General features: G+C 37.8%; 1 protein-coding gene across 3 annotated transcripts in view; it reads left to right on the top strand.

Annotated features, from left to right (window-relative positions):
• The window catches only part of MAN1A1 (mannosidase alpha class 1A member 1), a 151,699-nt gene that overhangs the window by 40,116 nt on the left and 95,288 nt on the right, over window positions 1-16,295 (top strand). For all 3 annotated transcript variants that reach the window (XM_055811199.1, XM_055811198.1, XM_055811200.1), the window contains exon 3: window positions 10,925-11,040. In XM_055811199.1, the coding sequence (XP_055667174.1) occupies window positions 10,925-11,040 (116 nt within the window). The remainder of the gene's footprint in view (window positions 1-10,924; window positions 11,041-16,295) is intronic.

Genomic DNA, 16,295 nt, shown 5'->3' with positions numbered 1-16,295 from the left:
TTATATTCAAATATCTTCTGTTTTCCAAATAGCTGGAAAATTAACTCATTTCTACAGCTGAGACAAAATCAATACATTATTTTGATTTAGACAAGAACTTATTTTGTTGAATGTTTGGAAAATATAGTTTGAAGTGGAAACGTTTCCTAAAACAGCCTAAATAGAACACTTATCAAATCCTCAACTATACTTAGAAGTTGCTAAGAGAGAGCAGTTGTGATTACAAAAATAATTTTGAAAATGCATCTACGTTGGTCTTGCTGCACTGCTTGTCTACCCGAGGTAACATAAAAAATGTTACGAGGTAATTATTATATAGTTAGTGATTGGACTTTAAGCACAAATTGGGTGCTTGAAACCAAAGTAGTCTGAGTGAACTTCAGGGTTAAGTGGGGCTTCTGTTTTCTTCTTTTCTTGAAAACTAAAATTTGTTATTAACTTCATGCAGATGACTGATAGTTGTGCAATTTAATATCATATTTGAAGAACTACTTAACACAATCCTGTTTTCTTTGTGTTCTTGGAGGACAGCAAAAGGGCACGTGATGTCTTGAAAATTAAAATGCTCAGTGTAGTTTAATTTGGAATCAAAGGTGGTATAAAAGTTTACGAGGTTTGAGTTCTTAATGATATTGCATGGATTTGCAGAAAACCGTGTAGATGTATTATTGACTCTGGAAATTCTTAAGCAGGAGTTCTGTGGATGTTGCATAAGAATAAGTCACTGCAGACACTATTCAGTGTGAAACAGGACAAGTGTTGAATTTGAAAACAAAACTGCATTTAAAGGAATAAGAGCCAGAGTCAGTCTACATGTAGATTGCTTTCTCATTGTGGTCATCTACTATAAGATCTTACTGCTGAGGAGATTTCCGAAGGAACATCTTCACTCTTGTTGATCTTGGTGGCAAATCAAAATAAGCATTAGGTCTCTTTCTGCTGAATTGCTTTACAGAATACTGAAGAACAACACATCTGCGAGTAGTCGTGTCTCATAAGCTACCCTTTCCTGAATCCATAATCTCCTTTTGGTTTTTAGAAACAAAACTCTGTCCTCAGATGATTAGATCTGATCTGTACCTTCATGTTTGAATTCAACAAATGCCTTTTTAATAAAGCAATAAAAGTATGATCTTGTTTTTCTTTTTTTCCTTTTTCTTTTTTTTCTTTTTTTTTGTCAAATAATTTAACCTCTCTTTCCTTTTGAAAGGAAAAACATGTTTCCTTATTGTCTTTGTTTCTGGTTCTTATTTAAAAAAAAAATAATGCAAATGTTGACTACTTTTAAAGGTAACTCTAAATTGAATTAGTTGAGAATAGGTTACTTCCAGCTCTGTGTCCTGCAAATCTCCTGACAGCCTTCAGAAATCAAGTAAGACCTTCAGTTCACTGTCATCCACCATAACTATCTCCAATTTGCCATGATTGTCTTTTCTTCTTGCTTCTGGGTCTCAATTTTACAAAAAATAGCAAGTTTCTGATTGTCTTAACAGCAGTAAAATACAGCATATTTCATTAGCCAGCTGTTTAATTTTGAACACTTCCCCTCCTATGAATTCATTGATGCAGTTAATGGTATTTTGCGTATACTGGGAGTGTCTCTTATGGGATAGAGACTTTAAATACCTGATTGTGGGGAACAGCAAGTTCCAATACTGTAGCTCGCTGGTGCTTAATGTTGTGTAGGTTATAGTCACTATAGCTCTGACACAGAAGGGGATGGTTGTTGTCAAATGATACTGCTTCTAAGCTGAATTTTGGAGGTAAAAATGCTTTAGACATTACAAGCATGATAAGGCATTTTATAGATAGAATATATTGGCGTTTGTGTCTTGAAGACAAGACACAACTGTCACGTTTCTCTGAAATACAAAAATAACATGGGGTTTTCAGAAGCGTTGTTACACATAATGTGACTGTTAAGCAATACCATCATGAATTTGGCAACTACTCTGACACTATTGTTAGTCTAGGGGAAGAGGAACATGGCCAGTGGGATGATGATGGGAGAAAGGATAGTGACAACTGGTGGTTTTGACCTCATCAGGGGAAGGAAAAGCGTCTTGCTTTAGCACCTTGTACAAATTAAGAGTAGAAGAGCTCTTCTGTAGCTGAGGACTTCTTGCTGAACTTTAAAATGACATTTTATATGTCCTAAACCCAGGGCATGAAATGTAACTTTTGAAGACAAAGGACTTGCCTTGATCTCATTGGTATTCTGTGAGTAGTGTGGGTACAGAGTATATTTAATAAGTTGAGAGACTCTTTAGACTGGTAGACTGTAGACGTATTCATACTATGAGCAGAAATTGCCTCCTTTCACATGTGCACGCTAAAAATAATTCACTTTCAGAGAAAGGCTGAAACGTATGTAAGCTGAAATATTTCTATTTCAAGCCAAAGCCACATACTTGTTTCTGACCATTGCAGTCTTTTCAGCACATCCATGTAATGTTTTGATTTCCTTTTTATTTGCCACTTTATCTTTTACCACGTTGTCTTGGAAAGTAACTAACATTGTTGTGGGTTTTTAATAGTTTACTCCAAGTATGAAAAATTCAGTTACAATAACAACTGTTTGAACAGGCAGAAGTGAAAAGTCATCAGTTGTTGTCTCTGTAGCATTCTTATTAGTTTAATTCCAGTAAGTGTACAACTATTTCTAGGCTAATCAAGTAAATTGGACTAGCTAATCATCAGTTTGCACCATACCTGTGCATTAGCAAAACAAGGCATGTCTCTTATGCTGGTATGACTTCTGCTGTGAGTACTAATAGTTCTCTGCCCAGACCTGGCAGAAAGTAGGCCCTGAGTAAGTGCTGTTAATTTTAAATAATTTGATCTTTAACATTTCAGATTTACTATCAACAATACTTGCTAAAATAGAGCTTTATCCATGTACCCTCCTCGTGTGGAAGTGGCAGAATCACAATTTTGCCAATTTTTTTGCAGCGCCCCACCACCAGCCCCTCAGCCCAGGAGTTATTCCTCTCCAAGCCTTCTGTACTAATTTTAAAACTAATAAACATTGTGGTACTAGCGGAGAGCTCTTTCTAGAAGTGTTTTCTGTACCTAAGCATGTGTTACTAAAGGGTTTTAAAATTATCTGTAACTGTATTTCATGTGCAGAATTGCCAGTTTAATAATATTGTAACTTGTGGGCATAGTATAATTAATCTCTGCAAGTGAAAAAGGACCTTTTCTGGAAGGGAAAAGGGAGGCATTTAAGAAATACCCACAATCTGCAAAGCCAAAGTACTATAATTTAGCAAGATCCTGTTCCTCCCACTTTGAACTGATTTTTGTAGTTTCTTGTATGGGGTACTGAGGTGTATGACAATTTTTTAAAGCCTGCCAAATTTCATATTCAGAACTGTCTTGCGGTGTACAACAATGTATTTTTAACCTGTAAGTTTATGTAGCTTTAGAAAATAAATTGTGTATGTATTTAAACAATATGTTAATCTAAATTGAAAAACTTCAACATCTTTCCTCCACACACACACAAACACACACACACCCCATCTTGTTTGTCTTCACTGTTGCTGCTGGATTCCTTGGAATTTTAGCATTCAGTACGCAGTCTTAATTTTGGAAATAAGCCTGACCTCTTTCCCAACTAAATGAATAGAAACTAGTCTAAAGAATAACATTAGCAGATACGTGGATGAATGACTCAACACAGCATTTGTGAGAGGAGGTCATGCTGCGCAACTGCTGGGTTTTTTTCAAAGAAGATGGTCAGGATGAAGACAGGTTTATTATCTTTTTAGATTAAAAAAAAAAAAACCAAACATTTTTCAGGATTGTTACTGGCCTCTTGCAGGGATCCATTGCTGCTGAGGCCACGCTCTCAAATTACTTATCACAGCGCTGGAAAACCAAGTGACCTGAGTGACAGTTTGGCAGCACTAACAAGTTACTTGAGGTAGCTATGGCAATGGCAAACTGCAAACAGTTCCACGAACCCAGCGGATTCCCCGACAGATTGTAATTGCACTTCAAAATAGCAAATGAGGTCTAACATACCTAAACTTAAACTTGCACGTAGTGGCACGGAACGTACAATTCTAAGTTAATACACAGAACTGGTGAACTTGAACTCTTAAGTAGTAAAGCGCGAAGACTTTTCAATGCAATATATGGAGGCCCATGAAAAGTGGCATAGATGGAATGAACAAGGATTTTTTGTCCCATGTGGGGAGCAATAGGCTTTGTAAGGGGTGGAAATACCAAATCAGTAGGAGTCATGTTCAAACAAATAAAAGGTGGTTCATAATGGAACATGTAAAAAGCCGCCTGGCTGGCCGAGCCCAAAGAGTGGTGGTGGAGTTACACCCAGCTGCTGGCTGGTCACAAGTGTGTTCCCCAGGGCTCAGTATTGGGGCCAGTCCTGTTTAATATCTTTATCAACAATCTGGACATGGGGATTGGGTGCACCCTCAGTAATTTTGCAGATGACACCAAGTTGTGGGGGAGTGTTGATCTGCTTGAGGGCAGGAAGACTGCAGAGGGATCTGGACAGGCTGGACCGATGGGCCAAGGCCAGTTGTATGAGGCTCGACAAGGCTGAGTGCTGGGCCCTGCACCTGGGTCACAACAACCCCATGCAATGCTACAGGCTTGGGGAAGGGTGGCTGGAAAGCTGCCTGGTGGAAAAGGACTTCGGGGTGTTGGTTGATTCAGCCGACTGAATGTGAGCCCACAGTGTGCCCAGGTAGCCACAAAGGTCAAAAAGCATCCTGGCTTGTATCGAAAACAATGTGGCCAGCAGGACTAGGGACGTGATTGTCCCCCTGTACTCCACACTGGTGAGGCCACATCTCAAGTACTGTTTTCAGTTTTGGTTTGCTTGCTTTCAGCAACAGGGATGCTGAGGTGCTGGAGCGTGTCCAGAGAAGGGCAACGAAGCTGGTGAAGGGTCTAGAGAACAAGTCTTATGAGGAGTGGCTAAGGGAACAGGGGTTGTTTAGCCTGGAGGAGACTCGGGGGGGACCTCATCGCTGTCTACAAGTACTTGAAGGCAGATTGTAGTGAAGTGGGTATCAGTCTCTTCAGTAACAAGTAGTAAGTGATAGGATAGGAGGAGATGGCCTCAGGTTGCACCAGGATTGGGTATTAGGAAAAACTTCTTCACCAAAAGGGCTGTCAAGCATTGGAACAGGCTGCCCAGGGAAGTGGTGGAGGTATTTAAAGGAGGTGTAGATGTGGTGCTTAGGGACACGGTTTAGTGATGGACTTGGCAGTGCTTGTTCACAGTTGACTTGATGATCTCAAAGGTCTTTTCCAGCCTAAATGATTCTATGATTCTATGTAGCTGAGCTTGTGTTGTATGATGTATGCAAGCTGTACGATGCCGAGGGCTTCCACAGAAAGCAAAGAGATGAGTGATGTAAGAATAATTTATCAAGCACTATTAAATATGCAAGCTGGCTCTAAAATGCACAGATGTGCAAAATACTAGAGATTAGAAGACTATTCTAGAAATACCACAGCATTATTTCATGGTACACATATGAAAAGCTAATAGCACAGCATTATTTCATGGTACACATATGAAAAGCTAGATCAGTAAAAAAATTGAAATTGTTTCTTTTCCACTCTTACCAGCTGGTAATAGTGACTGAAATTAAAAACATGAGGGTTGCTGGGGCGTTGCCAGTACTTGAGTAAGAGTTTCATGTTTTGGCATAGCACACTTTAACAATTAATCACTCTTGACACTTTAAATTGGTAATGATATTGGATAGGAACCTTTTCACTGAACTTTAAATAAAGGAAAATACTGTTTTAAAATCCAAGTCAGCTTGTGAAACAGCGCTCTAAGAAACCTACAGCTCAAGTCAAAACATAGGCTTGACAAAATCAATATATATTCTTGAATATGTTGACAACAACATAGTTCGGAGTTGTTAATATACAATGTATATGCATATAAAGCTGAAAAAAATAGATGCTTGATTGATTTTTTTGAATTTGCATATTTAGTGATACAAAGTATCTGATCTTACTCCCCATGTTAAGATCTGAACTGTTCTTAATGACCAGATAAGGAAAAAATTGTGACACTTGTATTTGTGTATTTTTTTGGCTGGAATTTTGAGTCTGAAAGGAAAAACTGGAGGAAGATTTCATAGGATACATCTGCTTTCACTGAGCTTCTTCAACTTACAATAACTGGAAGGTGACAAAACAAGTTTGCCTCACTGGCTGAAAACAACGAAGAGTCTAAGATCAGGGTGGGGCTGAGTCCAATTCAAATATAGCGATGTATACAATTTTTTTTTCTTTTCCACAAATAGTACAAAGTAGCCCAAAAGAGCAGTTCTTCTGACAATAGAGGAAACTTTTTTTGAACATTTTAACTTTGAAGGGATGTTCACTATTGTTTGTATGTGCTGAATTTCCATTATACTAAAAAAATTACAAATATAAATGTCCTATATTAATTTTTGTACTTCATATCAGAAACAAAAAATTTAACTGTCTTTCTGGAAGAAAACCCCAACATTCCATTAATCTTCTACAGTCAATCAAGAACAAGAAATCCTAGCTTATGACTCTTGTTGGATGGCGAACTATTATAGGTGAGGGAGCTGACATATACCATGATCTGAGGCCATTTCATAGTTCATCTTTCCTTATCTTCCATTTTTTTTTATATGCTTTGCCACAGTTTCCTTCCATTCTGAATATGACACAAACTTAGAAAAAGAAAAGGAGTTGAATTTGGGAAGAGTAAGGAGCTTGGCTTCCATCTTGTTATAGATGGTGCGTTAGGACACATCTGAAACTTTCCTCCATGTAATGTTCTATATGATATGCTTGCAGATTACAAATCTTCATCTGTTTCACATATATGTATGCGTATCTGTGTGTGTGTGTGTATCTATATCTCCAAACATATTTGGTGATGAGGAATGTGGATATTCTGGAGAACTGTGCCGCCTTAGTTGCTGGCTGGGGTTAAACCGTGACAAGAACCAAACCACAAACTTGTTGTACAAGGGATGGGAGGAAAGTTGTAAACAAACTGTTAAGTGTGTCAGCATACACTGATTCTAGCATCCTCGCTGTATTCTATTTCAGGCTTTTTTGGCTAAAATATAAGCCATGTCTAAAAGCCTGGGCTAGACAAATAAAAGCTTATTTTGGCCCACCCTCCAAATAGTTTGGCCATAAGCCAGTTGTGGTTCTTAAGCCATATGGCCACATAAGTTCAGTCACAGAGCTGTACTAATAAGCTTGTCCCTGCAGTGACACCCTGGAAGTTATTCATCTTCTGATCACTTTTTAAATTCTGCTCTTCCCACCCACCCGTGAGGTGCTACTTCATTCTCTAATGTGATCTCCTTTTCTTATTAGCGTTCTCATTACCTTTGCATGGTTAAATATTAAAAAGCATGCTGTTTAAATGGACACACTGTGCATTAACCAGAGGTGATCTAGACTGCTCTATGCTTTATATCATGCTATTCTGAAATGCTGGGTAATCAGTCATCTTAGTTAATCATCCACAAATCTTGTTAGCAGCAGGTTCTTTTTTATTTTCTTCCAGATCATTGCAAAGGATTTCAAGTGTTAAACTGGAAAGGATGCTCTGTAGATGCTGCTGGTTCTTATAATTAGTCTAAATAGTCCACTTGAAATTCCATGTTGACTGATTTATTTTGCTCTCTCTTCAGTTAACTAGCTTGTAGGCTCTTTTATATGTTCTCTATTAATCACTTATATGGAATAAATGATGCTGTTAGCAAAGAGGAGAGAAAAACAAGCAGATTTGACAAAGGAAGTGAAATGGAGCATATATGACTACTTGGTCTGGAGGTTTTGGTAGCGACTAATGATGTTTTGCTTTGGTAGGCTTGTACATCTGGTTATCTCTTTTATCATCAAAATTACTCACTTCAAGCTTATGTTTTATGAATGTCAAGTCCATTTTCTCTACCTTGAGTACGGTATTTTTTTACTATCTGAAAAATGTATCTGTAATTACCTGAGATGTATGAATTTGCTCTGGGTATTGCTTGTGATATCTCCCTTCTTTCTACGATAGCTATGAAACTCTGCCGCGGTGACTGCATCTTTGCTGGCACTTTTTGTAACCCAATGCTCACTATTAGCCAAATTCATAGCAGTACCTTAGGTGTATCACAAAACAGTCCTTCTGTTCAAATATTCTGTGTCACGTGAGTGTGTATTGTAATTGTCTAGCAATAATCTTTGCCTCTTGTAGACCATGACTCCTGTGTAATTCCTTGGGAACATTGTGTTGGAACTAACGTGAGTGATAACTGTATTTAATAATTTATGTGGTGTGCTTTGAGAAGCATAGCATATATAGGCTTGTGAAATATTTGGTTTTATTCCATAATAAGAAATGTTCATTTAACTTCTTTGTGTTCCTTTTTTGTAATTATTATTTTATTTCCTCCCACTCCCCTTGTTTGTCTAACTGGTTATGAATGAGCAGCTACACAATTTCTTACACTCTTAATTTTGGATTATCCTGTTGGCTAACAGTGTAAACTGCAGTTGTTCTGAAGTCGTAATTTTGGCCTCTAAACTGACACTTTAAAAATGCATTCAGTGTTCTTTTATCAAGAATTTTGAAGTATAACTGTTCAAGACAAACCTGACTATTTAATTGCCACATTAATTGCTTTATCCTGTTTTCTGAAGCCTTCAGAATAATAGCAAAAGTTGTTTCAAATAAAGTAAGATCTACCTGAGATTCTTCCATTTTCTTCTGTCTGCCTGCAGGGAGAGGTCTATGCTCTAAGCAGGCCATGGAGGCCAAATTCGGGGGGAGGGAAATAAAAATCATAGGAAGTGTGTGACTCCAAGGGTGATTTCTCAATAGGGTTGAATTCTCCTCTTTTTCTTCTGACTCAGTAGTGAATTGCAGCTCAAGTACTAATCCTTGAAATTGAAAGCTCAGTTGTTCAGAAGCAGTGTTAGTTGTATTACAAGAGGACTGACTGTCACAAAGAATGTCATTGCAGGTTAGCCTATCACAGTCCACTCAAGCAAATCAGGTTATAGGTGATTTTTCAGTAAGTAGTGCTCAGCTGTAAAAGTTCACCAGGAGCTGCTTTTGTTGTATAGAGTTACTAAGCATTTCCAGAGTCTTTGCAGAAGTGTTCTTGAGAACATGTCCTCCAGCAGTTTTCCACAATAGCTCTCACTTTCTCATGCGCTCCGGAAAAATACAAGTTAGCTAGCCAAGTTTAAAGGAATGTTTTTCCTTTAATATGAGAGAAGGGCAGCCAAGATCCAAATAAGCTCTGGGTTGATGTGATGTTCTTCTTACCAAAGTACACTGCAGTGTTATTAGTGGACTATCTGGGGGAAAACATATAGATAGCTTCCTTCAGAGTATGAAAGGGATGTTCCAAAAAGGATGGTATAAACAATTAACAGCTGCTAAAAGGAGAGAGACCATCTGCTTCTGTTAAGTGTACCAAGTAACTGTCATAATAATCTCAAGTATTACTTTGTTTAAGATGGTACAAATGGAAAATTATTTCCTACCTGGAAGCTTAAGAAAGGAATGTGATGTCAATCCTGATATATGCAGGTCTCCGATAACTTCTCCTTTTCATGAGAAAGCAGGAAACCTTGATGGTAGTAAACATATGAGTTGATGAAATAGTGGATTTCCTACTTAAACATGAGTAATTGAATTCTGATACTTCGTAAGTCTACAAAACTAAGTTTACCTTTTCACCAGGTATTTCAGAGGCAAGGTGGTAATCAAGTTCTGTAAAGTTAGTTGTAGCTACTGTCTTATTATTTGCCCAGTGCAATCAATTCCTGAATAGTCAACTGCCCACCTGAGTCATTAGCCCTGCTGCGGGAGAGATTGGACCTAATGACTTCCTCTGTGCCTTACAACCTAAATTATTTTGCAGTTCTTAATGTTTCTTTCTGTATTTAAGGTCTGCTCTAAAGTATATCTTAACAGTAGTTTCCACTGATAATGAAGATTGCTGGAGCCAAGTTCGTAAAGATAAAATTGAGTAAAGTGGCTAAAATTGAATTTTTTTACGCTATTCAGTAAACAGGAATTGAAACTCTTCCTAGAAAAATGGTGTTTTGAAAAGGTCATAGCAAATTTGAAGGAAGTATGGGAAAAGTCATTTGAGTGGGTTTATTTTCTCCTCCACCCTCCACATTAACCTTTCATATGGGTTCATGAACATTTAATCCATGCCAAAGTGAACATACTGCTGACGTTTCATCTTGCAGTGTTAGATGAAGGCTAACTCATGCATCTCCATAACAGGGGTAAATGGGTGCCACTTTTGCAAACAACCAGAACTTGCTCTGAAAACTGGCATCTGGCAGTGTCTCTCCTGAGCTGAGAAATTCATGTGTGCAAGTGTGCATTTGCTCCCGCAGTGCTATCTTGTGCAGGTTACATGGTGATGCACGGTATCAGAAAAAAAGTTTTTCAGAGAGAGTACTTTCTAGAGTGCTTTATTAACTGAAATGGGATCAGTACTTACCAGCTTCTTAAAGTTTTATGCATATTATTGAGTATGAAAACAAAAAAGCAACTGATTTTTTTCACTCCAAACTGGAAGAAACAGTCGCTTCTCTACCATATTTAATGAGTTACTTTTTATGGTTAACTGTTCTATCAGTGTTTAAAAATGCAAAATCGGGGCTGAAAATGCAGTACATCTTCTGCTCTTCAAAACTTCATTAGTAGAAGAAATACTTAAATATTATGGTGTTGTGTTGTGGCATAGGAATCAAAGTTAAGGCTGTAAATTACTAGTTGCCGACTTGAATGCTTATATGCCCAATTTTTAATTGCATTAATTGAAATTGGATTTTGAAATTAATTAAAATTAATCAGATTTAACTGAAAAGCCTTCCAATGGAAAGTAAATCACTGGCTCTTCATGTATTTCAGGTAACATTCAAGGAGCAACAATAGTGGATGCCCTTGATACACTATACATCATGGAAATGAAAGAGGAATTCAAGGAAGCCAAGGAGTGGGTTGAAAAAAACTTAGATTTCAATGTGGTAAGTAGCATTGCTGATAAACATTTAATGCTCTGTTTGGTCTCCAGGGGCCAATTGAAGACTGGGTTTTGATAGTGCAAGCATGATACAAGGCTACAGAATTTAGATTGTTGATAGACAAAAGAAGGTAGGGAGCAGAATTATAATAAACTTACTGCTCTGCTTATATGCAGTTTTTCAGTCTGAGAGGTTTAGGTAGATGGGAGGCAACGAGCTGGCCTGAAGGAAGGAATAAGGTTATCATTGTAAAGCAACAGAGACCTTTCAGCTCTTTTGGATGCAAGAACTGGGACACTTCAAGCGTTAATTTTTTAGTTATGTAAACATTTTATATGTTTGCTTTGTGAAATCTTCCACAAATGCGACTTGTGTTTAGAGAAAACTACACACCATAAATACCGTTTAAATTCCTTTCTGTATACTACTGAAGTTGAACCCCATGAGTTAAGCTGAACTACTGACACAAACTGAGCTGCTTTAGTCTTAAGAGGCATCAGATCACAACTGCATGTATAAATCTTCCTATTAACTGGTAAATATGCAGCTGAGAACAGAGTTCATCAAAGTTCATTATTAAAGTTTCTATTCTAGAAAGGCCCTGAACAGGACAGAACCTCTGTAAAAATTCAATTAAATTGAAATGTCCTGGTTTTTGGTTTGTTTGTTTTTTTTCTTTTGGGGGTCAGAGTACTTGTTATTGCTGGGTATAGAAAGCCAATGGAGTACTTCTGCTGATCAGTGTAGGAAAGTAGGAAAGTATTGTGGGCACAGTACACTGAGCTTAAAAGCTCTTGTAGGTGATGTATGCAATGGCAGAAACACTTTCTGAAAACAAAGTACTCTTTCTAATATGTTATGCAAAAGTCAGGATTAATTATGTTCTCCTACATGCTTGAGAATTAATTATCATTTTAAGAAGGAGAAGTTAAGAAGAGTGGATATTATATAGTTTATATAAGCAGCAATTTAGTGTGCATTAATGTTTACATTAATAGTGTAAATACAGGATATTAATTTGTGCTTCCAAGTAGTGTCAGATGTCTGAATGACATGCTGACTGTAACTTGTGCATAAGATTTTTTTTTTTCTAAAGGAATTTTTGTAATATTAAAATCCTTTCTTATTAGCTTAACATTATTAAGATGTTTAAAAATGTAAGAACAAAACATCATAGAAAATAGCAAACTCCACTTTAAAGGAAGAGCTGAGCTCCACTTGGAGTAACACCATAAAGCGCTGTAGAGTGATTTACATTAATAACACTAAAATATTCAGGTTTATATAAATCTTGCTAGATTTTTTACTGGAAACTTCTAGATGGTATTGCCTACAGCTTCAACTCCTCTTGTTAATTTATGTACTTTTTAAAATTAGGTAGCCTTTTTTTTCCCCCCCTCAGTAATGCTTAATAGCTATGAAGTCTTTCAAAATGTCTGAAATTTTGTATGGCATTAGTTGGTCAATGCCACAATCCAGCATTTACCAAAACTTACAGGTAATACTGATATTCCTGTAAATAGCTGCCTTGAGTTTGACACCTCACAAAAGATTTTTTTTAATACTTCATGATCATATAGAATTGAATTCTACATTGACAACAGTAATGAATAGATGAATTTTCCCGAAATGGAACGAGCAAACGACAATAAATAACTTGGTATCAGTTTGTTTAATGGCTGAATTGTTTGAAGCTGCTCAGCTTGCACTCATTTAGTTTTCCACTTTAAATATAAGTTCTAGTTTCAAATGTTGCTTTGTATTTGTATCTTACAGTTTAAAGTTGGAAATTACTTAGCACAAAGAACAGCAGGGCCCTCTCTTTTGTGTTTAACCATTTATCATTTATTAGGCATTACTTGACATTTTCTGCATTAATGTTTTGTACACTTACTTGCTCCTGTTTTAGAAACCTTTCTCCCATGAAAGTGATTTAGTTTTTAATAACTGACACACTGACATATCTTTAAGTGTTATTTCTTGTGAGTAGTATAAAACATGTTTCTGTTTATTTCCTGGGCAGTGACTGCTTAATCGTCTTTTGGGGAAGCATGTTTGGCCTTTATTTATATAAATAGAATTATTTTTTCTCTCCACTTAATCGTAGAACTATGCTTTTAAAATCTTTAATTTTTTTTAAGATGTTCTTTACAAAAATAGCTGTGACTACTCTGTAGCAGAATCTTTTCTCTTTATATTCTTTGTCAATGCAGCTGGATAAAGCAAGTTTTCCTCTCTAGAAGTTTGTAATACATCAGATATTCGTGTATATGTTGAACTATTTGGCCAGCACTCAATCATTCTCATCACCTGATCATAAAAGCTTCCAGATGTCACTTTCTAAAGTAGGCAGTAGTTCATCCACATAAAAGGATTTGTAGAATAAAGATGACTTAATGAGAATTGGCATCATCTTGTCACATATATATGTTTCAGTTCCTCAATTCAATGAATTACTATTCAGGGTTACTCTTGTTTACCTTTCTGAAGAAAGCAAACTGTTTTGATTTCGAAGGAAAATTCTAGTTAAGTAAATGCCACCTTTCTCAGCAAAGTTGTGAATTTTGGTAAGCTTGTGAGTGGAGGTGTTTGGAAGCTTCCCCATTCGGCTTAGGCGATTTTTATTATAGCTGGAGCTGTTAGCCCTGTGATTTTATAACTGAGATATCCACATAAGCAATGCTTGGAGGTTTTTTCTTTTATAACTGCTGAAATTCCTTGTGTTTTATACCTTGTTGAAGTTTCAGCTAAACTTGAGTGGTCCTTCAGGAATTAAGTTGGATTTTCTGTTAATATTCTAGGAGATTTAGACATACATATACCTTTGGAAAAAGTTGATGTTTGCCGTGGCTAAATCCATGGTCTTTGCATCGTGGATTTGTGCTCTGTTTTCTATTAAATCACTTCACCTCCATGGAGGTGTATAGTTTTGCTCTTCAGTTAATATGGCTGAGGGTTTGGCCTGACCTCCCCACGCATGCTGCTGCTTGCACACCCCTTCCACGGTGCTCGTGCGTGGCCGTGCCTGAGGCTGCACTGGGACAGGTTGTACATCAGCACTTGCAACGGAGGAGAAAGGAGCCAGTCTTTCATGGGATCACTAGGGAGCTTGGCTGTTTCCTAGCTACAGCTACACACTGCTGCATGCTTTTTTGGTTTTATTTTTTCATAGTTTGCTTTAGAACCTGCACACACAGAGAGCATTCATAGCTTTCTGAAAGAGTTTCTGTACCACCACCCAACTTCTGCTTCATGCTGGGGAGAAAAAAAGCTATTGGCCTCTGCAGTGCAAAGGGTGAACCCCAATGAATCCATACTTGGGAAGAGAGATTGGAAGAAGGATCTTAATGAGACGCATGAAGGGGTCAGGGTTAGGAGAGGAGCGGTGTGGGGGTTGAGCCGCATGGCACAGCAGTGAAGGACTGGGAGTTCTTAAGTATTAGAACTGATGGTGCTTCGCTTCTACACCCAGACACACCCCAGCTTCTTTAGGGTGAGAGACTTAACTGATCCCTCCCCTTCTTCTTCAGCCCTGCTAAATTCCTTCCCTGCAAAAGGACACTCTTGCCCCTACTGCATACTGAGAACAGTCCTTGGCCTACATGTTGTCCTAAAGTGTGCCTGGGCATTGGCTGGAATGACAGGGGCCCAGACCAGACCAGAAGGTGCTAACTAATTAAATGGTATGTGGGATGGTGCTTGAATTCATGACCTGACTCACTGATCAACTGTCTGATGTGAGTGTAGTCAGACAGGACCAGAATGGGAACAAGGTATGGAGCAGGAAGCTGTGTGCTTGTTGAGACAATAGGAAAATGGTTATTCTACTAGGAGATTATCTCAAAGGTGAATTTGGAATCAAACTAAAATAACCTTCCTGTTGGTTATTAGTGGATTTTGCTTTGTTTGCCTCATCCCTCTCTGTTTTTTGTCAAAATGAAGGATGGTGGGAAGTTATGATTGCTCAGTCAGATGAAAGTCGCAGCAGTCTGTGCAGCAGCTCTACCTATGTGGATATAATTTAGCTGACTTTAGTTGACATTTTGTCAGTGTGAGCACTGACTCGTTGCATATTATGTGTTTCATCACAGATACTTTCCATTGTTAACTGCATAGGACGATCAACCTAGGAAAGAGTTGCTGTTGTGCTGTGGGGAAAGTGTGAAGAGCGTTTCGTTATTTGCTCTTGCAAATAGGTACTAAATGAGTTTGAGGAACTGCATAAAGAGAAGAGAATGAATAAGACAGCAAGGATACGTTCAGTCTTGTGTACTGCCAGCACTCTTAAGCAAAGCTGTTTACAGAGGTCAGTCAGTCACTGTTATCTGATTTTATAAGCCACCCTGAAGCTTGAAGGCTTACTTAGCAGTTCTGATTTTCATCTTTGTACCTAGCTTTGCAAGTTCAAGTATCTTTTGAAAAAGCTTCGAGTGCATCTCCATGCAATGTAGAAGTTTTGTGTGTAATATATCTACTACTTTAGGAAGTAGAAAAGAGTGGAAAAAAAGTATAGAAACTTGGAACTTAAGTTTATCTCTACTGCCATGTACAGATTAACATACAACTTTTCCAAGATCACAGAATAACAAATATTATTTGTATCTTATTATTAATGCTTCCAGCATTTATATTTAGCTCAAATCTGTCGTGGTGGGGCAGTCAGTAACAGGGCAAACTTTCAGAATCGAGATTGTTAATTTCTAACTTCAGCACGTACAAATTTAATTCCTACTACTCTCAAACCGTAGGCATTATGATCGACCTGTTAATATATTTAACAGATCATAACCTAGTGATCTGGCTTGGACGCAGATAGGGTTGTGGCACTTTATTTTTGGTGTTTTTCTCTCTTTAAGTGAGAAAATTAGAAAGTTTCCTAATATAACAATTTGTGACTGAATAGCTTTACTATTAAAAAAAAAAAAAAAGCACGTGGGAGGTGCGAGCAATTTGACTTCAAGTAAATGTACAATAGGTCTGTGAAGAACCTTAAGAAAGTCAGCAGCTGAAAATGGTTCTTTAGTTTGTAAGACTATGTCACAGCACTCTCCAGACTATCAAGCTGCAGCAAGGTCTTTTACCATCTCATGCCAGCATACTCTTCATGCCAGTCCCTCTGCTGCCTTCTCCTCATCTCACCTCATCCAGGGCACACTCTCTCTTCTCTTACTTCTTCCTGAGCTGCTCTCTCTTCATTGGCTCTCAACCACTTAACCAGCCACAGCTGCACCTTATCTACATTGGCCAACCCACCACCC

This window comes from Falco peregrinus, chromosome 7, assembly GCF_023634155.1.
Source record: "Falco peregrinus isolate bFalPer1 chromosome 7, bFalPer1.pri, whole genome shotgun sequence".
In the NCBI taxonomy this organism is placed as follows: domain Eukaryota; kingdom Metazoa; phylum Chordata; class Aves; order Falconiformes; family Falconidae; genus Falco; species Falco peregrinus.
Note: the sequence above shows the minus strand (reverse complement) of the source record. Positions and strands in the feature narration are given on the sequence as shown.